Source organism: Eubalaena glacialis, chromosome 12, assembly GCF_028564815.1.
Source record: "Eubalaena glacialis isolate mEubGla1 chromosome 12, mEubGla1.1.hap2.+ XY, whole genome shotgun sequence".
NCBI lineage: Eukaryota > Metazoa > Chordata > Mammalia > Artiodactyla > Balaenidae > Eubalaena > Eubalaena glacialis.
This window is the reverse complement of record NC_083727.1, coordinates 98320401-98347167: the sequence shown is the minus strand read 5'-3', so window position 1 is coordinate 98347167 and position 26767 is coordinate 98320401. Positions and strand designations below refer to the sequence as shown.

Below are 26767 nucleotides of genomic sequence, written 5' to 3'. Positions count from 1 at the left end.
ATTTCTAGGGTGTTTACATGGGCTTAGTTGGTGCAGTTGTAACCGTTTCCAGAGTCTCTGTAAGACGTCTCTGATAAGTTGATGCATTTGTAATCAAATGAAAGCAATTTTATTGTCTGGTTTTGTGGCTTCTAGCCCCTTTTGGTCTTACACTGCTTTGTGTGACTTGCTGGATGGAGCCTTGAAGGGTTTCTTGGACTTCTAATTTTGCCACCTTGTAAATTGGATTTATGACTCAGGATAACAATAAAAAGATTGTGAACATGAAGTTCCCTTTATCCTGAATTTTTCCCTCCAGATCACTGTTTATAATTCTTTTTGATGTCTAATCATCTGAAGCGAAGTTTATAGTATGCAGTTACAATGCAAATATTTTCCCTGAATCATCAATATTTATTCTAAATCAAAGCATTATTCTAAATATTGACTTTCAGTAGGCTTAAATTGGCCCATTAAATAGTATGCAAAAATTATTTAGGCATGCAACTTGTAGTGGCTTGCAAATTTCCCAGGACCTTTCCTCCTCTTCCTAGCCAAATACTTCTCTTATTATCTACCAACTGACTGCAGGGACAAAAATATCTTCAGAAAATTCACTCAGCTTTGCCTGATGAATACAGATTTTCATAAAAACCAACCTGTTTCCCCCTCCCCACCTGACCACAGAGAGAGGGAAAAATATGTTTGGTTATAAAGGCCAATTGTTGCATTTTTAGTGATTTAAGGGTACTACATATATTTTTACTTTTGAATGAAAATGGTTTCCCCCTGTTTTGTTTAGTACAAGAAGGTTTTAGTTGTCAAATTTAAATACATTGATAATTAGGACAAGATATTATGGCTATTTTGCATCATATTTATGCTTGTTGGTACTTCTGTTAAGACTCCATTAACCCTCTAGACTAACCAGCTGCAAACTTTAGACAATTATATTGTAAAATGCAGGAGAATGTTAAAAAAGATTTGCTCTTTTCTTCAACCCTACCGCATTTGCTTAAATGGTACAGCAATTGTTTTGTATTTATTGATCTCAGAATACCAAGAATGAAAACACTTTGCTTACATTTCTTTTGTGTGTCTCCTAGATATTTTATATAGTTTTTACTTGGAGAAAAGAGTGAGGATATAGTTATAAAAATAGACAAATCAATAGCAACAATACTTGGGTCACAGGCTCTTGGAGAATAGGTCATATATGTATCTAGTCTTGCACAATGTCTTATACAACAGTTTAAAGACATATAGTTGCAGAAATGCATGTTCACGAAGGTACTGAAAATGCTTCTGTGTGTGCCAGTAAAGTTTTACACTCTTTTGTGCATTTCAGTTGTGGGTAAAGAACAATGTGAAAAGTTCTAATGAACAAAATGATTTTAGGAGCCAACCTTTTTGCCATGTTAGTTTGTATTCCTTAATGCTAGATAGATTTATTAGTGTGTCATTTAAAAACTATATCACATGTATTTCAGAATGCTCTGTCAGTGCCTGGACTGATTTAGTGTTCCTTGTGGATGGCTCATGGAGTGTGGGAAGAAATAATTTCAAGTACATTTTAGACTTCATTGCTGCTCTTGTGTCTGCGTTTGACGTTGGGGAAGAGAAGACAAGGGTTGGAGTTGTTCAGTACAGCTCTGACACCAGGACGGAATTTAACTTAAATCAGTACTACCAACGGGACGAGCTGCTTGCTGCAATTAAAAAAATCCCATACAAAGGTGGCAACACAATGACAGGTATGTTTTTACAAATTGTGGTATTCTGTTTTTTTTTTTTTTTAATTAATTAATTAATTAATTAATTTTTGGCTGTGTTGGGTCTTCGTTTCTGTGCGAGGGCTTTCTCCAGTTGCGGCGAGCAGGGGCCACTCTTCATCGCGGTGCGCGGGCCTCTCACTATCACGGCCTCTCTTGTTGCAGAGCACAGGCTCCAGACGCGCAGGCTCAGTAGTTGTGGCTCACGGGCCTAGTTGCTCCACGGCATGTGGGATCTTCCCAGACCAGGGCTCGAACCCGTGTCCCCTGCATTGGCAGGCAGATTCTCAACCACTGCACCACCAGGGAAGCCCCTGTGGTATTGTTTAAGATAAATGAAATGTCTGTTTGGGAAAGAAATGATGCATTGCACAAATTATCATATGTTAAATAATTTTGAAATTAATCCCGTAGCTTTTTTTTTTTTTTAACATCTTTATTGGAGTATAATTGCTTTACAGTGGTGTGTTAGTTTCTGCTTTATAACAAAGTGAATCAGTTATACATATACATATGTTCCCATATCTCTTCCCTCTTGCATCTCCCTCCCTCCCACCCTCCCTATCCCACCTCTCTAGGTGGTCACAAAGCACAGAGCTGATCTCCCTGTGCTATGCGGTTGCTTCCCACTAGCTATCTATTTTACGTTTGGTAGTGTATATATGTCCATGCCACTCTCTCACTTTGTCACATCTTACCCTTCCCCCTCCGCATATCCTCAAGTCCATTCTCTAGTAGGTCTGTGTCTTTATTCCCATCTTGCCACTAGGTTCTTCATGACCTTTTTTTTTTTTTTCCTTAGATTCCATATATATGTGTTAGCATATTGTATTTGTTTTTCTCTTTCTGACTTACTTCACTCTGTATGACAGACTCTAACTCCATCCACCTCACTACAAATAACTCCATTTTGTTTCTTTTTATGGCTGAGTAATATTCCATTGTATATATGTGCCACATCTTCTTTATCCATTCATCCGATGATGGACACTTAGGTTGCTTCCATGTCCTGGCTATTGTAAATAGAGCTACAATGAACATTTTGGTACATGACTCTTTTTGAATTATGGTTTTCTCAGGGTATATGCCCAGTAGAATCCCATAGCTTTTGATTTTGGTAAAATTGTGTCACGTGGAACTGAACATATTTCTTTTTCATTTCAGGGGAAGCCATTGATTACTTAATTAAAAATACTTTCACGGAATCTGCTGGAGCAAGAGTTGGCTTTCCCAAAGTGGCGATTATTATTACAGATGGCAAATCCCAAGACGAAGTGGAAATTCCAGCAAGAGAGCTTCGAAGTATTGGGGTTGAAGTTTTCTCTTTGGGTAGGTCAAGTTTGGTTAAGTATTTTCATTTTAGAACGACTTTAATACTTAATGGCCAGGAAGATGAAGGGTTGATTCCTCAAGGAAGGATTCTTTCTCAAGGAAGGAAAGCAGTTTTTACTGCATTTGATAGTGTAGTATTAATCCAAATCATTTTTGAGTAAAAGTTCTGCTTATCTATTTCTCTCACGTAACTCCTTTAGCATATGCATTAAGTAAGGCGGTATTCACATTCTTTGTCAACACTCTGCTTTTCAAAGAATGCTGGGCCAATGAGTCTAATAAAGATCCTCCTTGTATTATCATTAAGTGTTTTTTATGTTTCCTCTCTTACGTAACACTTGAAGAATTCAGAGGGTTCCAGTTCATTCAGGACTCTGGAAGAAAAACGTATTATCTTTACAGATGGCAGGGACAAATGATGGCATGGTTGGCATGAGAGCCCACTCTGTTTTACCAACCAGTCTTTTGCGTCTTTGGCCATGTTACGTGAAATGGGAAAATGCTTTTGTCGTTTCAACAGTTGCACATTCATTAGGACGCAAAACAATTCCAGTTTATGACTGAATAGGACTTGAAAATGTCTTTACTTCCCACATTTCCCTTCCCATATCCTTGTCCTTTTTTTTTTTTTTTTAAGGCATTAAAGCTGCAGATGCAAAAGAACTCAAACAAATCGCCTCCACACCTTCACTAAATCACGTTTTCAACGTGGCCAACTTCGATGCGATTGTGGATATTCAGAATGAGATCATCTCCCAGGTGTGCTCAGGTGTGGATGACCAGCTTGGTGAATTGGTTAGTGGAGAAGAAGGTGAGTGAATTGTTGGGTGTTCCCATGTGTCCCCCTTTTCCATTACTTGAGAGCAGTTACGGCTTCACAGGCAGGGGGACATTTAGTTTAGCATTCTGTTTCTATTAAATGGCAGAGGAAAAGAGTTTCCATCACCCTACTCTGCATAGTGTTTTCAGGGCTCTTAAGAATATTTCAAGGATCAGTCAATTTGATCCGCCCACATTTGGAAAATGCTTCCATTTTATCAGTCATTGCTTTTAAATACATGGGAGAGAGAAAAGACATTTCATAAGCATCCTTTGGAGTATTAAAAAGTCACAGTTTCCATAATTGTTCGCCTCTTAGCCTAAGAATTCACAACTGATTAAAGATAAGTTCTAAATAGCTACATCTTCAATCATATAAACTCTTTAATCTATAAACCCCAAGTATTTTGGCAATGTTCATAGGCTCTAATTTGTTTCAGAACTCCTTCTTATTACTTCATGGGCTCTGAATCTCTTTCTTTGTTTTCCTGCCTAATGTCTGATTTTTTGCTCTGCTTTATTACAAAATCCACCCCCGCCCAACTTTCCCCTGGTCAACCTCTCTTTACTCAGTCTTTTAAAACGTTCAAGTTTTTCACCTTCACTAGGGTGTGTGTGCGAGGTTAGGCCAAAGTTTGGTTCTGCCCCCGTTTGAACTCTCCTTGGAAGGGGTGTGGGCTGCGTTGCAGGCGTTTGCAGTCTTTTTTGGGGCCTTCTCTCTGTTGCTGGCGATCGCCTGCGACTTTTGCTCCCCAGCACTGTCTCCGCATCACTCCAAAGCTTTGCCTAAACTTCCAGTTGGCACATCCATTGCTTTCCTCCCACTGCTTCTCACTTCTTTAGGCATCATTTTTATGGACTACATCTGATTGCCTTTTTGAGAAGACAGTGAGTAACTTTGTACATATTTTATCATCCACTGTTGCAGCCTGACTTATAAAAACTTAGAACTATATCTTCTGGGAAACTGATTCCACTGGCAAATCCAAAACTTTGAAGATTTGGTCTGAAATAGCTTAAAATACTTTGTTATCTGCTAAGTATTGGATTGGCTGAAAAGTTCGTTCGGAACATCTTAACGGAAAAACCCGAATGAACTTTTTGGCCAGCCCAATACACGACTGTGTTCTACACTGAGTAAGGATAGAACATTTTTAGATTATCAGTATTTGCTTGTCAATATGCATGTTGTAAACCATTGTTTCACCCCTGTTTGGTGGCATTATGAACATAGCTGAACTTTTTTTCTTGTCTTGAATAAGTGGAAATATAATTGCTTAAGATGGTAAGAACCTGTCATTTAAGAACTGCTGAATTCTTTATCTTTCTTGGCATATTATAAAGTATCTTAAATATTACATTATTATGCTTTTATTACTATTAAAAGAGAAAAACTTTCTAAAGCATTGAGTAAGTCATTGATTTAACAAATATTCATCAAGTGCCTCCTTTGGTACCTGAATAAAGGCAATGAGTGTAATACCAAAACCAGAATGGAAAATCTTGGTCCCAGAGAATGAATTAGGCATCAGATGTCCTATTATTAATTTCTCCAAGGACTTCTTTTTCCCTAAACTTCTCATCTCCCTGATTAAAATTCAGGTACTGAGTCTCTTTCGGTTTGATGGGTACAGGTGGAAGTGGGGGACTGGGATTGGGGAACTTTTCCTGATGCATTCATGATTAATTCAAATAAGGAAAATTGAGGTGCAAACATGAAGACCTCACTAATAGGGTTGCATCTCACTGTTTTTAATCACTCTTCTGCTCGTTATTTTGTAGTTGTTGAACCTCCTTCAAATTTGATTGCCACGGAAGTCTCATCAAAATACGTTAAGCTAAGTTGGAATCCGTCTCCTAGCCCAGTGACTGGCTATAAAGTTCTCCTTACACCCATGACCACAGGAAGCCGACAGCATGCTCTGAGTGTGGGTCCTCAGACGACCACACTCAGTGTTCGTGACCTCTCAGCAGACACAGAATACCAGATCAGCGTTTCTGCCATGAAGGGACTGACATCCAGTGAACTGGTTTCAATAATGGAGAAGACTCAGCCAGTGAAAATTCAAGTGGGTGAGTTAATGGGTGTATCACTGAGTTTGGAATACCTGAAGGTCCATTTGATAGTATGCCTTCCTGGTTCAGGTTTACTTTTAAACAAAATGTTTGTAATAGTTTTCTTTTAAAGAAGGCTGCTTACTAAGAAAACTGGATACCATAGGCCTTCCATATGTGAGGTTCCGTATCCACAGATTCAACCACTGTGTGACTCTGACGTTGGTTGAATCTGCAGATGCGGAATCCGTGGATCTGGAGGGCTTACTTCCCTGTGCCATTTTATAGAATGGACTTGAGCATCCCTGGAGTTTGGTGTGGGGAAGGAGGTCCTGGAACCAATCCCCCAAGGATGCAGAGGGACAGCTGTATCTATATTTTATTGATTAATTTGTATTTGTTGAACTTTAATGGGCTTTCTTTCTTTTTACAGAATGCTCACGTGGTGTGGATATAAAAGCCGATATTGTGTTTTTGGTTGATGGTTCCTATAGCATTGGGATTGCAAACTTTGTTAAAGTTAGAGCCTTTTTGGAAGTTCTCGTAAAAAGTTTTGAGATTTCACCAAATAGGGTACAGATAAGTCTTGTCCAGTACAGCCGGGATCCTCATACTGAGTTCACATTGAAAAAATTCACCAAAGTTGAAGATATACTTGAAGCAATAAACACCTTCCCCTACAGAGGAGGATCTACCAACACTGGGAAAGCAATGACTTACGTTAGAGAGAAAATATTTGTGCCGAGCAAGGGTTCAAGAAGCAACGTCCCAAAGGTCATGATTCTTATCACGGATGGAAAATCTTCCGATGCTTTCAGAGACCCAGCTATAAAACTAAGGAATTCAGATGTTGAAATCTTTGCGGTTGGTGTGAAGGATGCTGTTCGCTCAGAATTAGAAGCCATTGCCTCTCCTCCTGCTGAGACCCATGTGTTCACAGTGGAAGATTTTGATGCTTTTCAGAGGATATCTTTTGAACTCACACAGTCTATCTGTCTTAGAATTGAGCAAGAATTGGCAGCTATAAAGAAAAAAGGTCAGTAGACTTTGTAAAGTAAAAGTTATCTCTTCATGAACAAAGCATTTTTGGTTCTAAAATTATGGATAATATGCTTTGTCAATTCTTTTTATCTATAGGAAAAAGTAACTTTCCTATGTTATTGAAAACTACTGAACTTAGCTCATTTAGCTCTGAGATATGACTTTCTCCTGGGTATGGGTCAGGTATTTATTGGTGAAAAAGCTGTTTATCCTAAGAGTCATGAGCTGTTTTTGATCTTAGATCCTCAGTCAGGGTGGGGAACCAGCTTTATCAAACCCGTTTGTCGCATCCAATTCAATAACCACGAATTGAGTGTCTACCATGTGTTAGATGCGGAGCTAGTTGCTTTGAATCAAAGGTGACTGGAACATAGTCCTGGATCTTTGAATCCTTCTTATGCATTCTCTTTCCTGGACCATTTTTGGGCATCCTTCCTCACATCTGGAATTCCCTATCCTTTTTTCTTCATTTGTCCAAATTCTGTTTTTCAACATTCGATTAAAAGTCCCATCTCTTTCATCAAGCTTCTTAACTGTTCTAGGGCTATAACACTTATCACTTGTAGTCATTTGGCATTCAAATATACTACTTTCTTTTGTTAATAACTTTACACTCTCTTGTCTCTCCAATTTGATTGTATGTCCCCTAAGGATAGTGAATGTGCCTTAAACATTGCGCCTTGCTATGATTTAGTTTAATAAATATTCTTTTGTTAGGAAAAAATTTTAAATTATTACTTTGAAATATCTGTCTACCACCAAAGGTTAATATCTGATTGCCCGGCATGAATGGGAACATTTTGATGGTTCATTTTAGGTCTGTTACTGTTTAAGTATTCCAGTTGTGGGCAGGACCATTCCATTAGTGCTTTGTCTTAAGAAGCTCAAAACTCTAATTCAGTTTTAACTGGTTATTTAAACACATAACTTAGTATTATGAATGGTCAAGACAAATGATCAGGACCTCTTTGCGGGGCTGTGAGTGAGAGGCTTTCTCTCAGTGGTCTTGTGTGCAACGTTTACTCAGTGCATTGGTCTCAATGACCACTCTCCCAAATAAATGTAAGCCATTTGAAAAAGTGTGTAGTTGTTAGGTCCATTTTTGCTTTATAGATTTAAAAATTTTAACTATGTCCTTTTTTTTTTTTCCTTAACAGCTTATGTGCCTCCAAAGGATCTTAGTTTTTCTGAGGTGACTTCCTACAGTTTGAAAACCAGTTGGTCTCCTGCTGGAGAAAATGTTTTTTCTTACCACATCACCTACAAGGAGGCTACTGGGGATGGTGAGGTGACAGTGGTGGAGCCAGCCTCGAGCACCAGTGTCGTTCTCAGCAACTTGAAGCCAGAGACCCTGTACCTGGTCAACGTGACTGCGGAATACGAGGATGGCTTCAGTACACCCTTAGCTGGAGAGGAGACCACCGCAGAAGGTGTGAGAGGGTTCTCCACTGTTTTCCCCAAACTAACAGTTTATTGTAGAACAAAGTTACCATTTGAAATAACCATCTGCTTTATAGTCCAACACTGTGAATGCCTTCGTAAGATTCAGTACCTTTAAAACACAGCTACTCATAAATCTTTATTTATTTATTTATTTATGTATTTATTTTTGGCTGTGTTGGGTCCTCGTTTCTGTGCGAGGGCTTTCTCTAGTTGCGGCAAGCGGGGGCCACTCTTCATCGCGGTGCGCGGGCCTCTCACTGTCGCGGCCTCTCTTGTTGCGGAGCACAGGCTCCAGACGCGCAGGCTCAGTAGTTGTGGCTCACGGGCCTAGTTGCTCCGCGGCATGTGGGGTCTTCCCAGACCAGGGCTCGAACCCGTGTCCCCTGCATTGACAGGCAGATTCTCAACCACTGCGCCACCAGGGAAGCCCTCATAAATCTTTTTAAAAAGAGAAAAACTCTTAAGTAAAAGACCCTAGATTTATTGTGATGAATTTGAGGTTGAGACATAGAGAACTGTTAATAATTATGGAACTAACTCTGGAAATACTGCTTATCTAGCATTTTCTGTCCCATGTACCAACAGTGTCTTGTTCAGATACTTCTGATGGCGAATATATATTACCAAAATTTTTTTCTTTTTTAAAATTGTGGTAAAATATACATGTATATACATAAAACATAAAATTGACCATTTTAACCATTTCAAGTGTACATTTCAGTGGCAATTAATACATTCAATGGTTGTGCTAACATCACCACATTCATCTCCAGAACTTTTTCATCTTGCAAAACTGAAACTCTCTACCTGTTAAACAATAACTCTCCATTCCTGCTACCCTCTGTCCCCCCGACCATGGCAACAAACATTCTGCTTTCTGTTTCTATGAATTTGATGACTCTAGGTTTCCACGTGAGTGGAATCATACAGTATTTGTCCTTTGGTGACTGACTTATTTCACTTAGCCTAGTGTCCTCAGGGTTCATCAGTGATTGTAGCATGTGTCAGAATGTTCTTTCTTCTATGGCTGAATGATATTCTGTTGTATGTATGTACCAACATCGGTGGACACTTGGGTTGCTTCCACCCTTTAGTTATTGTAGATAATGCTGCTAAGAACATGGGCGTACAAAGTTTACCAGATATTTTAAGCAATATTTGTTTAGATGTGTCCACTTCACTGGATAGATTTGAGTACTTTCTGATACATTTCTCTACATTTGACATTTAAAGGATTCCAATGAACCTGGTTAGAAGGCCAGCACCAGACAATTACTCTTGATGTATACAGTGAATATTACAAGAGATATAAGTCATTCTCCTCCATTTTTATTCGGTACAGAAGAGGCTGGAACAGCAGCATGAGCAATTTTAGTTGCAAAGAAGTACTGGCTGACAGGGAGGGCATATGTTGGTCTACTTGCTGATAAAAGCTAGAGAATCTTTTCTCTGAAAAAATTTTCAAATAAGATTGATTTTTCTTTTGTGCATGGTTGAGGTATATTTCTGCCTGAAGGCTAGTAGATAAACTAAATGGCCTAAGATGTCTTCTTGTCTTATGATTTTTGTGATAGTATAACCTAGCAGTCCACACTTAGATATTTATGACTTTCTGATGATTTCTCTGTCATGCCCACATTGCGGCTTCATGAGCCTGGCCCTCTTTCTTCAGCACTTAGGGATGGGGATGGAACTATGCCTCAAGAAGAAATTGAAGTCTAAAGGGTTTTTGTACAGAACCAACTATATTCGTTTACACTCTAGTTTTTGGTCATTGGGCTACTACAATAGAATTTGGTAATACCTTTCCAATTCTGCTGTCTGTACTGAGATCTGAGATTTAGATTTTCTTTTGTCAATAAGGAAGTGTCTGATTCAGTACCTTTATTAGACTAGCAATTATTGAGCTTCTGCCATGTGTCAGGTACTATGATAATTGTTTCCATGGATTGTCTCATTTAACCGCCTCAGTAACCCTACAGATAGTCACATTTTTACTGTTGGGTAATCTGAGACTCAAAATTACACGTTAATTAAATTTCAGAGCCAGTATTCAAATCCATCAGTTTTGTTTTGACTCATTTAGTCTTTTTCCTTGCCATATTGAATGAATCATGGATGTAAGTCTGCCACCTGCCATTTCTTTCTTTTCTTGAGATATACAACTCCTTTTTCCCTGGAGTGGTCTATTGGTGTGTTGGACATTTAGATAAACTTCTAATTGTATGTGAGGTGCACGCAGATATATTGCACTGTGGTTTTACCCCAGTAGATTTAGTTCATCTTTCCTGACTGTGTTGTCCATATGAACAATTTGCTTCTTAAACAAAAAGGTCATTAAACCACAAAATCAAATGATGTTCTCATTTGGGCTTAACGAAGATTTCATTTAAGACTGTCAGTGTGTGGATGTTACTTACATTGCAGTTTAACCTCGGGATTTAGATTCAAGTAGCATTCATTAGGTACCTACAATGTATTTGGTCTAACACATGTATGGTCTAATTATTCTCACGGCAAATGACTGTGCAGATAAAAAAATGAGTTGTGGGACTGATTGGATAAGAGAGTTTGTTCAAGTGGGTAAATGTGGTAGACCTGGGTGTTAGGTATTATTCTCCTACTTTTCTGAGAAAATCTAGTAAGAGTGAAAGCCTTGTTACTTACGTTTGAAGAAACAGATTGTTTTTATTTTTGAATTTTATGTCAACATTAATTTACAATTTCATAGAGTATTTATGATATTAAAAGTTTACTGTTATATATCTCTTTATCTGATTAAAAAGTTGACAGTACTTCTTTTCTTTCTGGGTATTGTGGAGTGTTTGCGCTTTCAGAATCTAGTTAATATCTGGCTAAATACATGCAGGAACCAGGATGTTTGTCAAAAGACTGCTCATGGATTTGCTGAGAGAAATGCTGTAATTTAGTGATCAAAAACTAGTGTTTTATTTGTCACATAAAATCAGTCAACTTATTATTTTTTAAATTTCAGTAAAAGGAGCACCTCGAAACCTAAAGGTGACGGATGAGACTACAGATAGCTTTAAAATTACCTGGACTCAGGCTCCGGGGAGAGTCTTAAGGTATCGAATTATCTATAGACCAGTTGCTGGTGGAGAAAGCAAAGAGATTACCACCCCAGCCAATCAGAAGAGGAGAACGCTGGAGAACCTGACTCCAGACACAAAATATGAAGTATCTGTAATTCCTGAATATTTCTCAGGATCTGGCTCTCCGTTGACTGGAAATGCAGCCACTGAAGAAGGTAGAGGAAATATGCTCATCATTTGGTAACAACCGAAATCTTAGACTGTAGGAGCAGCTTTGGACAACTATCCAGATGCTATGAGCCATGAGACGCTTTGTCTCAATTATCTGAGTATCTTCGATGGTAGTCCTATTAGACTTGACTTACTCAAATATTTGACTTACTCATGACAGCATTTATTGGTGTCAAAAGAACCTGAATGCTATGAGATGGTCCAAATATTCTTTTAAAATAATATTATTAAATATTCTAATATAAACTGAAGGGTGACTAGGGATTAAAAATCAAACTGTTATGTACCATTGAGACAGATTACATATTTTTTCTTCAGGAAGATTTAAGAATATTAACATGTTTTTATTTAAATGGAATGGTTAGGCTCCTAGGATAGATTCTGATATTAGTTGCAAATTATTAATATTTAATGTGTGGTTTCATTGAGGAAAATTAAGACACTCTTAATTTTCATTTTATTCCTTATCTTTAAAGTTTTTTAAAAATAATAATAACTACATATTAGCAATAATGAAGTTATTAAGCAACTATTTGTATCAGGTTCTGTGCAAAGAGCTTTTCATATATTATCTCATTTAATCCCTGCATAGAATCTATGAAGTTGTTACTTTTTTATCCCAGTTTTACAAAAAAAACTGAGGCTAAGGGAACTAAATAATAGCTCAGAGTCATGTTGTTCATAAGCGGTGAATCTGAGTTTGTGGACTTTCTTGCCCTTGTGCAGACACTCATGTTCTAGCTGGGCCTGCGTCACTACTTCCCTCCTGGTACAGCCTAGCTAATTAGCCTCTCCTGCAGAGACACTTTCTCTTTCCACCTGCTCTCTTCCTCCTCTCTTCCCTCTGGGAAGTCACTTCTCTTTCACTCTTTCCAGTTGGGGACCTAGGGTTCTTTGTGCCAGGCACCAGAAGAAGACCCAGTGACGCTTCATCTTTCTGTTTTCTGGAGTTAAAGTGGCTGGCGCTGTGTGCCTGCTGGGGAGAGTCATAGACTTGGGTGCCTTGAGACCCTTCAGAGACCACATGGCCGGCCACTCTACCAGGAAAGGCATGAAAAGCCAAACATAGTTGCAAAGAGATGGGCAGCCCTTGAGTTTTATCCAAGACTCGACCTCGCTTGGGCTGTTTCCTCTCATATATTTTTTCTAGGGACGGCATTATTTTTATCATTTATCATTTTTATCACATTGGTGTATTTCATGGCCATCACATTTAGATGTTCATAGCATTATGCTAACAAACCCTTTTTATTGATGATTTCTTAGCAGAGTTAAAATCTCCATTGTGATACTAATCAACACGTATACATTTTATAGTGCTTTGTTCCACTTTTAGAGAAAACATTGAAGTTTTTTACATGAAAGATTCTAACATGAAAGACTTTAGCATATGTAAATACAGAAGAGGAATTAGATGGCTTTAGCTTTGTTTCTACTGACACATAGGGCCCAATTTAGAGACGCTTAAACTCTTCTGGCTAGTCAATAGTTACAATAGCCATAATCTCACCTAGGATATAAATTTGATTTCATATATATATATATATATATATATATATAAAGCAACAAAGTGTATTTTAAGTCATTTCATTAAATAATGAGTTTTGATGTTGTTGTTATTTTTTAATGAAGTTAGAGGGAACCCAAGAGATTTAAGAGTTTCTGACCCTACGACATCAACTATGAAATTATCTTGGACTGGGGCACCAGGAAAAGTGAAACAGTATCTCGTCACATACACCCCCGTGGCAGGAGGCGAGACTCAAGAGGTCACTGTGAGGGGAGACACAACCAATGCTGTCCTGAGAGGATTAAACGAAGGGACACAGTATGCCTTATCTGTGACAGCCTTGTATGCGTCTGGGGCTGGAGATGCCCTTTTTGGAGAAGGGACAACGCTTGAAGGTAATTACTGTCATATTCTATAGAAATCCCTGAGCTTGCTTGTGGTCGCATTTAGGGAGCTTAAAATGTATTCAGAGAATGAAATCTGGTAATGTGCGATCCTTTTTCTTAAAAGGAATTTGTATTGAAAAATAAGTAGTCATAAAACTGCCTCTTATTCAGAGACGTAGAATGTAAGCTACTGAAAAAATTAAATTTGATTGGGGAGAGGTGTATTGGGGAGCTGAGTGCATGGTAAGGCCGTAGAAATGTGTCTGCAATGCCATGGGCTGGTTAAATGGAGAATAGGTGTGTGACACTTGGGTGGGCAGGGGCCTTGGGAAACATTTGCGGAGGAAGAGGGTTTGGATTGTTCAAGGTAACACAGCTGCTGTCATCACCCAGGAGCAGGTAGAAACCTTTTTTGACTCTCAGCCTCTTTTCATGCACCATGCATATAAGCATTCATAATAGCTTGAAAAATGTGAGAATCCAAGTTACTGTTGATTTGTTTTCTAAATGATCTCTAAAATGCAGTTCAGGGTTAGAAGTTCAAAGTTAATGCAGTACTTAGTAAGAACCATCAAGACCGGAGCTGTTTTCCTTGGCTCTCTGGAGTTCATTGTCAGAGGGCTTCATATTTCTTAGGCTCTTTTGAACTATAATGGCAGCTTCGATTTGACTCACCACAACCCCAAAGTAAGTCCCGTGTGAGAGAAAATACAAATTTAACTTACCCACAATGAGAATGGATTGTAGTGTTGAAAAGAATTATCCGTGGATGGTTCCAATGATGACTCAGTTGCACAGTTGGGGGCCTAAATGAGAGATCAGGTATAGCTTTCCTTTTGTTATCACCATCTTTTCTATGACTTATTTAAAATAATTGTAGGAAGAAAATAAATCTGAAGTATCTTTTGTAAAGTGAGATCACAGTGATATTAGGCAAAATATCCATCAAATTTAGTGGATCCAAGAGCTTGGAGGACTGTATATGTTGTGATTAACAGGGACGAGGCCTACAAGAGGCAGTTTTGATTAAAACGTCAAGACTTAGTTAAGAAATAAAAACAAATAGACAAAAACATTCTAATCAAAATTCTATCTCTAATAGTCATCAAGAGTTGAAGTCCAATACTCTGTGAGATTTATTATTAGAAGAGGATTTAAACGAAAGATTAAATATCAGTGTGTAAAGTACTGATTATCAGAAGAGTCCTGGTTTGGCTACCTTGCCATGTGACCTTGAAATAATCCCTTAACCCTGCTGAGCCTCAGTTTACCCATCTATAAAGAGGGGATGACCACTGTTCCCCCTTCCTCCCAGACTTACTGTGGAGATCAAATGGGAGAATGTAAGTGAAACGCTTTGGGAACTCTAAAATACCCAACGTATATGAAATTTATCAAGGGGAAACAACATTCACTTTAGAACTGATATCTAAAAATACAGCTTTTGTAAGTATTTCAAAGATATTGATTGGTTACTCTAAAGTTTTGAAAATAATGAGAGAAATGGAAATTGCCTTAATTATGGAGACATAATCCAAACAACAAAAGCATGTGATCTTTATATCTGGAGCAACATTCAGAATTTCTGAGAAGGTTGTCCTTTTCTTTTGACCTTTGAAGTTCTCTTTCTCATGTGCTTTCTACAGGCTTTCAACATAGATTATTCATAGGATTTTTTAAGGATCAACTTTTGAGCTTTTATTTTTATAGAATAGTTGTAGATTATTTATATTTGTGAACATTTCTCCCTTATAAAGCATATCTTAGAAATAATTTAATAGTTTTACTTCTGCTTGTACCTTTTAACCTGCTGATATTCTTCTGCATTTCTTACTTTAAAAATATATTTATATTCAGTCAAAAATCTTGATTCTAAAGATTAAGGCATCTTTACTAAGAATAATGTATTACCAATTTTTAGAAAATAAAATGCACATTTTAACTTAACAGCAAACATATACTACTGGGTGATGATTTTTCTAGGCCAGGTGTATAGCTGAATTGTTTATAATTTTATGCCTTTGCACATGTGGTATAGAAAATCTACCAACTTGTATGCATGTGTGAGTGTGCACACATGTGTATCTGATCAGAAATAATCTCGATGGGAGATACACAGGTAGTAAAATAAATTAAAAAATTACTGTTTCCCATTCCCTGAGAAGGAAGAAAGCTAGATGATTTGCAAGTTCCCTTTAAAAATATAGTTAATTCATAACTAAATTGTAAGAGTAGATTTTTTTCCATTGACACCAAAGCTCTTTACTATAGTGAAGGATTAGAGAAATTGCTGCCAGCCTGATTTTATTAACATATTTATCTCATTGCATGATGTGTGGTAAACTTGAGGAATATGTGAAAGCATAGTTGTGACTAAGTGAAAATAATAGAAGATTTTTGCCCCTGGTTATTCTATTTCATTTTATTATATTAACCTAGCCAAATCCACATACCATATACAGGAATAGGATATGATGGTAAATGCAGGGACTGGAAAGCCCAGAATCAGAGCCAGGCAACTGCTTTTGAGGGTTGCTGTTTTTCTAATCTGTTTTTCTCTTGGGAGAGGAGGTGGTTAGAGCAGACCTCGAAGGAATGTTTCTTCCATCCAGAAGCATGGCTCAGCCAGCAAGGGCATTCTGTGGGTTGGAAATTTTATAGATTGACTGAAGTGCATTCTATTCAATTAAAAAAGAATTAAAAAACATAATTAGTGTGGTCTACAACCATCCCTAACTTGAATCTGTTTCCTAGTGCTTTCTTGAAATGCCGCCAATGATCAGAAAATTCCCCTGTCCCTGGAAGAGAGATTTATTAGCATTGGCGTTGGGGAAGTTCATGGTTGGCCCCAGTACTGTATGAAACAGATTCACAAAGCCAGAGTTTATTACCATTTCAGATCCAAACTTCAGAGGAATCTGAGCACAAACTATTAGGTTTGATTTACATTGTTTCTTACTCCTGTTGTTGGTAAAGTGGGTTTAATGTAATTACTCAAACACTGCTGTACATGTAAATGAACTTTAAGTCTTGAAAGAACTTTTGGTTGTCACTGTTAGTGTTTACAGAGAGGGAAACCTGCTCTTATAAACCTCGAAATGAATAATGCCCAGTTTAATTCAGAGATTTACCACAAGTGAATGAACATTTCAGTTTTGGAATAATACAGTTCTTTTATTTTTGAGTGTGTTTTTTGGCTATGGAAAAGATGATTTTTTCAGAATTTCCTTTGTTTCAGTTGCCATAGCAACTCTCCAGTGTCCTACACATGAATGGCTTCCTGTACATCAAAGCAAGCTAACTCAGCTGACATTTTGTTACAATGAGGTTCTTAGCACATTACAGGAATTCTTCTGCAAGATGTTGAATGACATGGGGCCCCTCCAAGATGGACTAAATAAGGCCTCTATGTTTTCCTAGATTTACTGCTGTCTCATAATTTGAAAAATCATACATTCTGGGTATAACAACTCTGATGTTTCCAGGGAACTTTAGCACAATCACCAAACAGTAATTCATATTTTCTTTTCTGCAAATCAATGGCTTATCAGAGAAAAATCTATATTACATCAGAGAGGTGACACTTATGGAAGAAATCTCACCTGGGCTTTGAGGTTGAAGGTCCATTTAATTGTTTAGGGGTTTTATAGAACTATGTGCTGCTTAAAGTAATTAAGTTAACTGATCAATAGTGAACTTTGTCCTTTGGAATGGTGACTCCAAGTCGTTGGTTGTAAATCAAGTGTGTTTCCACATGAACGTTATCCAGAGCAGGTCTTCTGTATCCTGCTGTGGAAAGTTGGATGACTTTGAGCTGAGCTCTAACGGAAAAGACAAATTGATTCAGAAGAGGGTTTACATTACATTTTCAATTTAACTTCTATTTTTGAAAGTGGTATGTGAAACTCAATGGAAGCCGGCTGGAACGGTGAAAATAGAGTTTCATTTCATAATGATTAATATTTCAGTTATCATCATTGGCTAATTTGTGTATAATTATATTTGAATTGGATGACGATTTGCTTTTTAGAAAGCAAATGGAAAAGAGCTAAGGAAATGTAGGAAAGTTACTTAAGTGAGGCCTTAGTTCTTTGGCCTCATCTGTGGAAAAAGTAGAATCAATCCTTTGTGGATGTTCAGATCATGAGAAATGCACCTGTCTAATTACTTGCCCCAGCAGCACAGAGATGCATGCACACAGGCACCAGAAATGATGCCTTTTGAATATATGTGAGTATGTCCTGTAATCAGATCAGAAATACTGAGTATCAAAATTTCAAAAACTGATGAATTTTGTTTGTTTAAATTTATGACAGAAAAGCATTGTTATTCCTTGCATCTATCCTGGTACTATACTGGGCAGAACAGAGTAGAAGGGAGAACTATTGAGATGGAATCAAAGGAATAGAGATGAAGGCATGCCGTCATTGCAGAAGATGACTTGTTTGAAACGATTGCCGGATATTCTATTCCCAGAGGTAAAAGTAATATGCAAAGTGCAGGCATATGGTTCAGAACAGCAGAAAACAAGTACCATGAGATTAAATTATTGAAAACAATGTCACTTAGGTAAAAAACGTGAACAAACCCAACCATCATAAAACATATATTTGTAAGTCTTGGGGCAAAGGGAGAGGAGGAGCTCAAAACAGGGGAGCCTTTGCTGGTGCAGAAGTGGGTCCACGTTTGGGGAAATGTTGAGACAAAGCGGCAAAAAGTCTCCTGGAGTTGGTTTCTGCTCGCTGCCGCTGTTTCTGTGTCTTCCCCTTTTGAAGAATGGTAACCTTTGCTGGGCAGAGGCTATATACTGGTCTTCTTACATCTTTCTTATTCCTCTCTCTTTCCTCTTCCTTCCCAGGTACACTAAAAAGAGACTCTCTCGCAAACCCAATCCAAGCCAAATAATCTCTTTCTGTAGCTACTGATGTCTGAAGTTCCATAGTTTGAGGACAAAACCTACAATTCAATATATTAAGCCAAAGCAAATGCCTGGCTTAGTAACACTTGGGTCAAACCTCATTCACAGGAAAATGTGATCAACACTTGAAGAAGAAGCATGCATTGAGAGCCATTTCCTTCTGACGCAGGACGGAGGGGAGGAGACAGTGGTGAACATCCCATTCATGTTATGGGATGGAAAGGGTGTGATGAGAGCCTTCAGTCAACTTCTCCATTCTCTGAGGGTCGGCCTTGGGCACGTGCCACTACCTAAAGAGTGACTTGTTGTGTGTGGCCATAGACCCATGCGATATAGAAACCATCACGCCGTCCTACACAGCGTCCCTGTGTCCGCCAGTTTTGACCAGCTTTGCTTTAATCACACTGGCCTTTATTTCACCACACCTGTCTCCCATTTCAGAGTGAAAGCGAGTGTGAGGGTTCCTTCCCACACTGACCAAACAACTTCCAAATAAATGCCCCCAAATGAGAAAAGAGTAGAGAATCGTGGAGGAATTAGGATCACAGAGGAGATTGAAAAGATTTTTAGAAAGCATCAGGGCTCAGGCACATCTCCAGATACTCCAATTTAATTGATCTGGGCATGGCCGAGTCTTTAGCTCTCTGGGTGATTCTGTGTATCTGATCGGGTCCAGTCCAATTATTGCATTGCTGAGGGTCCCAGGGCCCCAGGAGGTGATGGCCTGCTCACCAGGTCCCCAGACCAGCTTGGCCATTTGGCAGCCTGACAGTCAGATCACAGGGTGAATTCAACTGCTGCTTTTTTTGTAAGTTAATATTTGGCCAAGCCAAGTTTCCATTTTTTAAAACTTCAAGGGTTATAGGTCTGATAAAATAGACTTGTCACGAGTACGTCATATTCTCAAGATTTGTGGGTGTAATGCAACAGCTTGAAAACCCAACTCCCCCGCTTTTTGGAGAAAAAAGGTTTTTCAATGCATTTGACAACAGTATAAACTTAATATTTAGAATTATTATTATTTTTTAATTAATTAATTAATTTATGGCTGTGTTGGGTCTTAGTTTCTGTGCAAGGGCTTTCTCCAGTTGTGACAAGCGGGGGCCACTCTTCATCGCGGTGTGCGGGCCTCTCACTATCGCAGCCTCTCTTGTTGCGGAGCACAGGCTCCAGACGCGCAGGCTCGGTAATTGTGGCTCACGGGCCCAGCTGCTCCGCGGCATGTGGGATCTTCCCAGACCAGGGCTCGAACCCGTGTCCCCTGCATTGGCAGGCAGATTCTCAACCACTGCGCCACCAGGGAAGCCCTAGGATTATTTTTATCAAATTGACTGATTGACATAACAAGAAACCCATTGAAGCAGCTTATCTTTTCAATCTTGGCTTCTGATTTGAGGTGTCTTTTTTCTTTCTTTGGATTCCATATTTCTTTGTCATGAACATGCAATGTTGCAGTGCCAGTGCCTGCCAGTAATGCCTTTATGCGCGAGACAGAAACTATAATTTTTTGAGGATTTTTTTCTATGATTGAGAATTTACTTAGTGTTCACTTGAATTAGTGTTGTCATGCCATTAATTGGAACTCAGGAATATTTTTCAGCTAATATTTTATTTGAATCTTAAAAAGTGGTTTTACAGATTCTTTCCAGGACGTTGACAAACCTTGCAAAGGCCTTTACGGCAATTTTACTAATATTTTGTTCTAGCTTTCCAGGTCTTGAGAGTGTTAACATAGTTGATTAAAATCCATGGGAATACATGTCTCATGAGCTAGGCTCCTTTTGTTTGTAGCCCAGAAGTATCTTTGTGAATGTAGTTTTGCTTCAACCATAGTTCCCTTCCTATTATTTGCTCACAGTGAAATCATTAGCCTGTGTTTGTGAGATTGATGTCGTGTTGCCATGGAAATAAACAATGTCACAAATTCGGTGCTATAGAAAGTAGGGAGAAAAACAGGCTGAGAAGCATAACCTTTGGGAAAACTAGAAACTGAAATTATTGTTTGTAAATGACTCCAGTGTTAATTTGGAAGATAATTCCCATGTTCTAAGCTAACTTTGTCTTATACTTTTTGGGAATGTTATTAATGCAGCTCGTTAGCTCACTTAAATTCAGAATCACTTTCAAGTACTTTCAAGTATTATTTCACAACAGTTGTTGCTAACTGCAACTTAGGAAATTTAAGTGAAGAGGCACATATGAAAAAAGGATGTAGTGTATATCAAGCAAAGGACACATGCTGCAGATTTAAAACTTAGAGACCAGTAGTTGGGCTATCAATGATCAAAACAAAATAAAAAGCAAAAAAAAAAAACTAACAACCAAGTCAACAACCAAACCCAACCCAACCCAACCAAAGAAACAGTTTGTTTATATTCCTGTAAATAGAGAAGATGTAAAGATGTGTGACCATTTAAGTAGCAAATACGATTAAAGAAGACCTTCAAATGAAGATTAGCCTCAAGTACTGGGGGAAAGAAGTCAGTATGTTCTTGAAAATAAATATTCTAGGTTGCAGTGAAATATGTAACAAATTTCCCTCCAGAGATGAGATGTCCTGTCAGCAGCTGAAGTTATTTATAATGGAGTTAGAATTTTCCATTTCATCTTGGGGTCTGGTAGGATGCCCAGCTCCCATTTTATTTATTTTTCCCTCTGTAATCTACCATATATGATAGGTTTTTGTCCACTAAGATTTCTTTTTCATTTACTGTTATCTTTATGTACTGAAATTTAAATAATTATGAGTATTTTAAAGATACTCATTTTTACCCTGATTCAAGTGAAATAACAGTCTTCAACATTCTTGTAGCAGCATTATATATCATTTTCTTGAATACACAACAATTACTGTTAAAATGTATGCTGTAGAAGCAGATAGTTTTATATTTATGTCATACTGTGGCATAAACCCTAGTAAAGGTAGCCAATATAAAGTGACCTGTATATTTATCGTACATTTAAATTATGGAAAGTTAGGGTTTTATTGGTAGACATCTGTGTCTCCTATTAAGTCAAGGTTGCCGTATTTTTCCATTTGGGTTGTACTTTTTTTTTTCAAATGAGAGAGCCAAAATTTAGCAGCAAGCATTTTTGATTGGCTAGAACAAGTGGTGTGTTTTATTTTGATGACTAATTGCTTTTAGATTTTCCAGAAGAATTGGTGGTTTTTAGTTTCCTTAGGGTTAAGCTATAATTGAAAATTTGCATTTCTGCTTTTTTTAGCTTTGTGAACAAATAGAGTTTCCCCCCAAAAAAGATTGTTGGAATTAAGATTTGCAAGTGATATGAGATTGTTGGCGTTATTGGAAGTGGTATGTTGAAACTGAGCTTATTTAAATAAGATAAGAGAGGAAAAGATGATGGTGAAGAAATAAAGATCTTTGTGCACAATAAGGAGAACTGAACTGTAAAATTTGGGGATTTAGATGCTTTTTTTTCCTTTGCACTTTTTTTTTAGGCACGTACTTCTTCATATTTCGATGCCATTCTTGTCCTGAAGGACATTTCAATCTGATTGGACATATGGGGGCCAGGGTGATAGGCAGGAATCAGGTATAATTCTAAAGTTTAATCCCATCTTCTGTTCCACTGACAGAATAGGACAGACAGCTTAGAAGGAAGAAATGGGCAACATTAGACAAATTGACTCCAGCAAATCAGGATGTCTATTAGGATGAAGGAGTATTTACATGTATAGTAGACAATAAAAAATGATCCCCCTTTCATTTCTATTCTAGAACGTGGTTCACCTCAGGATTTGATTACTAAAGATATCACCGACACATCGATTGGTGCTTATTGGACGTCTGCTCCGGGAATGGTTCGCGGTTACAGGGTCTCGTGGAAATCGCTGTATGATGATATTGAGGCTGGAGAGAAGAGTCTTCCTAGAGATGCAATTCATACTGTGATAGAAAATCTGCAGCCAGAGACCAAATACAGAGTTTCAGTATTTGCAATTTACAGTAGCGGAGAAGGAGAACCTTTGAGTGGAGAAGCCACAACTGAATGTAGGTAACAGTCCGAGGGGGTTTGAGTGTGTTGGCGCTACCTAATAGCTATCAGCTCATGATAACCACTTGCATTTTTTTTCCTTATATGACAAATGGGGACTAAAAAATTAGGACCTTTAATGAATGTGGTTTAAATTCAGGTTTGTTTTGTATCTAAAATTATATCAAAGTCTGAAATACTGAATCCCTTCCAACTGCCTACACAGTTGACCCTTGAACAATGTGAGGGTTAATGTGAGTATAATTTATAGTCGGCTCTGCTTATCTGAGGTTCCTCTGCATCTCAGGAAAAAACCAACCTCAGATCATGTAGTCCTGTAGCATTTGCTAGTGAAAAAAATCCGTGTATAAGTGGACCCTCGAAGTTCAAACCTTCATTGTTCAAAAGTGAACTGTGTTTGTCTCTCTCTCAGTCTCTCTCTCTCTCTCTTTTTTTTTTTTTTTTTTTTTCTGGTGGAAAGATCAACTAGATAAGAAGCTCGGCTAGTAAAAAGATCAGAAGCTATGGAGACAAAGAAAATTCAGGCACATTTATAACTATATTACCTTGGGCAAGTTCTTGAACCTTCTCTGAGCCTCAGTTTCCTAATGTGTAGAATGCAGCCTCAGATTGTCTTGAGGATTAAATGAAATAACAGTGGGCAAAGCACCAAGCATAGTGCCTAGCTACTTAGAGAAGGTTGAGGAATGATCTGGCTATTGAGACTATGATTGTTATACACCCAAGACTAATCCTAGATTATTTTTACTATGTTTGGGGAGACTAAATCAAGTCTACTCAGGTTTCTGGAGGCTAAAATTTACCTTAATCTCATTAATATTCTTTCGTGTGAAAAATTTTAAATCACCCTCTCATCATTTATTATCGGGTGGCTAGTGAGAGGCATGTCGGTATTTCTTAATTGTCTTTCCTAAAAAGTAATTTGTTAAGGATGGGCATTTCTAAGTATTTGTAGGAGAAAAGTTTATTCCTATTGTTCGGGAGGATTTTAGGAAAAGGGGAAAGATTGGGGCATTCTTGCATTTCCTTTTATTAGAAAGAATTGGAGGAAAGGGGTGTTTTTTCTGCCAAAGGAGGAGAGAGGGAAACGCCATGAGCAATTTCAATGAAGTCCTGTATCCTGATCTTAGGTTGTCCTTAAATGAAAATCTTTTGGTCTGAGTTCTCTGAGGAATTCATCTTTTTTTTTTTTTTTTTTTTTAAATCACTGGCAAACTCAGTTGGATATGTCTAAGCTTAAATCTGTGTCAAAATTAACCAGATTAAAAAAAAAATCAAACTCCTTATAGGAGATTTAAATACAACAAAAAGCATATTTCTCAGATAGTCACATGACTGGTTTCCATGGTAGTGATTGAAATCTTGTGTCTGAATATATTGGCTGATATAGTTCAAGAAGCTGGCCCAAATTCATCTCTATTTCTGGTAAATGTTCACTTGTTGTAAAGAGAAGCCGTGTTGTAAACTTAGGCCACATATGACACATCTAGCTAAATTTATTTGTAAGAGTGAAGATACAATTCACGTGGCTGAGAAATTATCAAAATTTATGTATTTAGAGGGAAACTTTTTCCAAAGATTCTCCTCCATCATTTCTTCTTGTGAAAAGATTGAATCCTCAGATATTTATTTGGGATTTAAAATCTCCCCAAGGATATGTTTTTGTCCAAAGCAAGTATGTTAGCAGAAATCCTAGATAAACTTTCATCTCTAAGAAGCTGAGCATCTAAGAAATTTTCACTATTTCTTGGCTAATTGATTGATTTAAAGGTGAGTGAACAGAAAAGCCTCTTTTGACCTATGAACAGACTAGGCAGCAATGAAAGTACATTTTCTAGAGGGTATGCCAGCTGTTCAAACAGCTAGGCAAGTACGATGGAAGACAGGAACCTTTCTTTGTTCTACTACCATTTTGTCGTGTTTCGCTTTGCTCTCTTTGTGGAAAGTGAGGTAGTTTAGAAAGTACTTTGAGAAATCTGAGTCAGATGTAGTATATTCAGGTGGTGGATGAGTCCTAAATGGTGCGGATAACTGGGTCGAGTCACTGGGTCATGCTCTTAGAGTTTCTTATAAACTTTCAAGGAGACCTTTTGGAAGTATTTTCAGGAAATATTTTCTGTTTTCACCTGACACTCAGAGACATGGTATGCAGACTGTTGATACAATGAAAACCATGAATTGTGGCTAGAAAGCCAGCAGATGGGAAACTTTCTACTGGCCCTCCAATTATGGCAGCTAGTTTAGCAGAGGTACAGTGGGTGTTGGAAAGCATCTTGTGAGCGTTACTAAAACATGAAAAGAACTTAGAGTGGGAGTATTAACAGCATTTTATAGCATGTGGCATACCTGTGAATGGAGTGAAAAATCTTGCTTTTTCCTTATGGGAAGCCAACAAGGATTTTTTTCCCTCCTGAAAATCCAAAGTTTCCCATTAAAGCTAAGATGAGATATGTTGGACTTTATTTAGCTTCAATTCCTCTATTTTAAATAATTAATTAAAAATCAGGAATACAATTGAGATCCTTGAAGCATTTCAAGGTATGAAGTACAATATTTGACTGTTATTAACATGTTTAAATTTGGGAATATTTTAAAGTTTGGGATCCCACTCTTTTGGGGACATAGGTTTCTTTTTAGACCAATACTCATAAGATTTAAATGTCCATTTTTCTCAATTCTGAGTTGTATGAAATTGGTTTGAGAAATTTGTGTAAGGGAGAGATGTCCTTTTCCACTGAACAAAAGTTGAAGAGATGGAAACCAGAGGTCAGAAAACATATTTTAGCAGAACTCTTTTTAGAAAAGTGTTAGACACACATTGATTTATTCAACATTTGTAACAGATAGACTGTTCTGTGTACTATTCTTTCCCATACTCTTTCCAAAATCCTATGTAAGGTCTTTACATTTTTTGTTTGAAAATATGTATTTTTTTCTTTTAATAGTTCACTTACCTGGAGAATAGTAATGGAGAATTGAGGATTAACTAAATAAATTTTAATATTTCCAGAAAGTAATGGAATTGGCTGAGAAGTCTCTTACTTTCTTTAAACCCTAAAATTAAAAAATTGCAACCAATATACTCTTAGTTGAAATTATACGTGCATCTTTCAGAAAACTAACTCATAACCATATATTGAATTTCTTTACCTATTTTGTCATTCTTACCTTTGCCTTCTGTACATAATATATCTTTTGCTTTTGTGGCTGCTGTCAAGATTTTCTTTTTATACTGATTTTAAGTAATTTGCTTATGATGTGCCTTGGTGTAGTTTTTTCATGTTTCTTGTGCTTAGGGTTCATTGAGATTGTTGGATCTGTGGGTTTATAGTTTTATAAAATTTGAAAATATTCAGGCCATTATTTCTTCAAATATTTTATTTATTGCCCCCCACTTTCTTCAGATACTCCGGTTCTACATGTACTAGTCTGCTTGAAGTTATCACAAAGCTCACTGCTGTGCTGTTCAGTTTGTCCATCTTTTCTCTTTTCTTGTGTTTCATTTTATTTTTATTTATTTATTTTAAAACATATTTATTTATTTAATTAATTTATTTGGTTGCACCAGGTCTTAGTTGCAGCATGTGGGCTCCTTAGATGTGGCACGCGAACTCTTAGTTGTGGCATGCATGTGGGATCTAGTTTCCTGACCGGGGATCAAAGCCAGGCCCCCTGCATTGGGAGCGTGGAGTCTTATCCACTGCACCACCAGGGAAGTCCCTTGTGTTTCATTTTAGATCGTTTCTATTATCATGTCATCAAGTTCGCTAATTTTTTTCCTGCAATTTCTAATCTGCTCTTAATGCCACCCTATGCATGTTTCATCTTAGACATTGTATTTTTCGCCTCTAGAAGTTTGGTTTGAGTCTTTCGTATTTGTTCTATGTGTTTACTTAACATGCTTAACATTTCTTCTACCATCATTAGCATATGGAATATAGTTATAACAGCTGTTTTAAAGTCCCTTTTGAATAATTCTGTCGTATGCATTATATGTAGTGCCGTTTCTATTAGCAGAATTTGGGTTCTGTTGAGAACTCTCTTCCTGGCTTGCAGATGGACATCTTCTATGTCCTCACATGGCCTCAGTCTATGCATATTGCGGGGGAGCGGGGGAGACAGAGAGAGAGAGAGAGAAAGAGAGAGAGAAGGAAATCGAGCTCTCCGGTGTCTCCTCGTTCTCTTATAAGGATTCCAATTCATCAGATTAG

At 37.7% G+C, this 26767-nt stretch overlaps 1 protein-coding gene across 5 annotated transcripts in view; it reads left to right on the top strand.

Annotated features, from left to right (window-relative positions):
- COL12A1 (collagen type XII alpha 1 chain) overlaps positions 1-26767 on the top strand; it is a 117063-nt gene that overhangs the window by 13681 nt on the left and 76615 nt on the right. For 4 of the 5 annotated variants that reach the window (XM_061207422.1, XM_061207420.1, XM_061207421.1 and 1 more), the window contains 9 exons: positions 1470-1733; positions 2916-3080; positions 3721-3894; positions 5685-5975; positions 6391-6993; positions 8156-8428; positions 11437-11709; positions 13358-13630; positions 22280-22552. The exons of the other annotated variant lie outside the window; for it this stretch is intronic. In XM_061207422.1, coding sequence (XP_061063405.1) covers positions 1470-1733; positions 2916-3080; positions 3721-3894; positions 5685-5975; positions 6391-6993; positions 8156-8428; positions 11437-11709; positions 13358-13630; positions 22280-22552 — 2589 coding nt within the window. The remainder of the gene's footprint in view (positions 1-1469; positions 1734-2915; positions 3081-3720; positions 3895-5684; positions 5976-6390; positions 6994-8155; positions 8429-11436; positions 11710-13357; positions 13631-22279; positions 22553-26767) is intronic. 5 annotated transcript variants of the gene reach the window in all.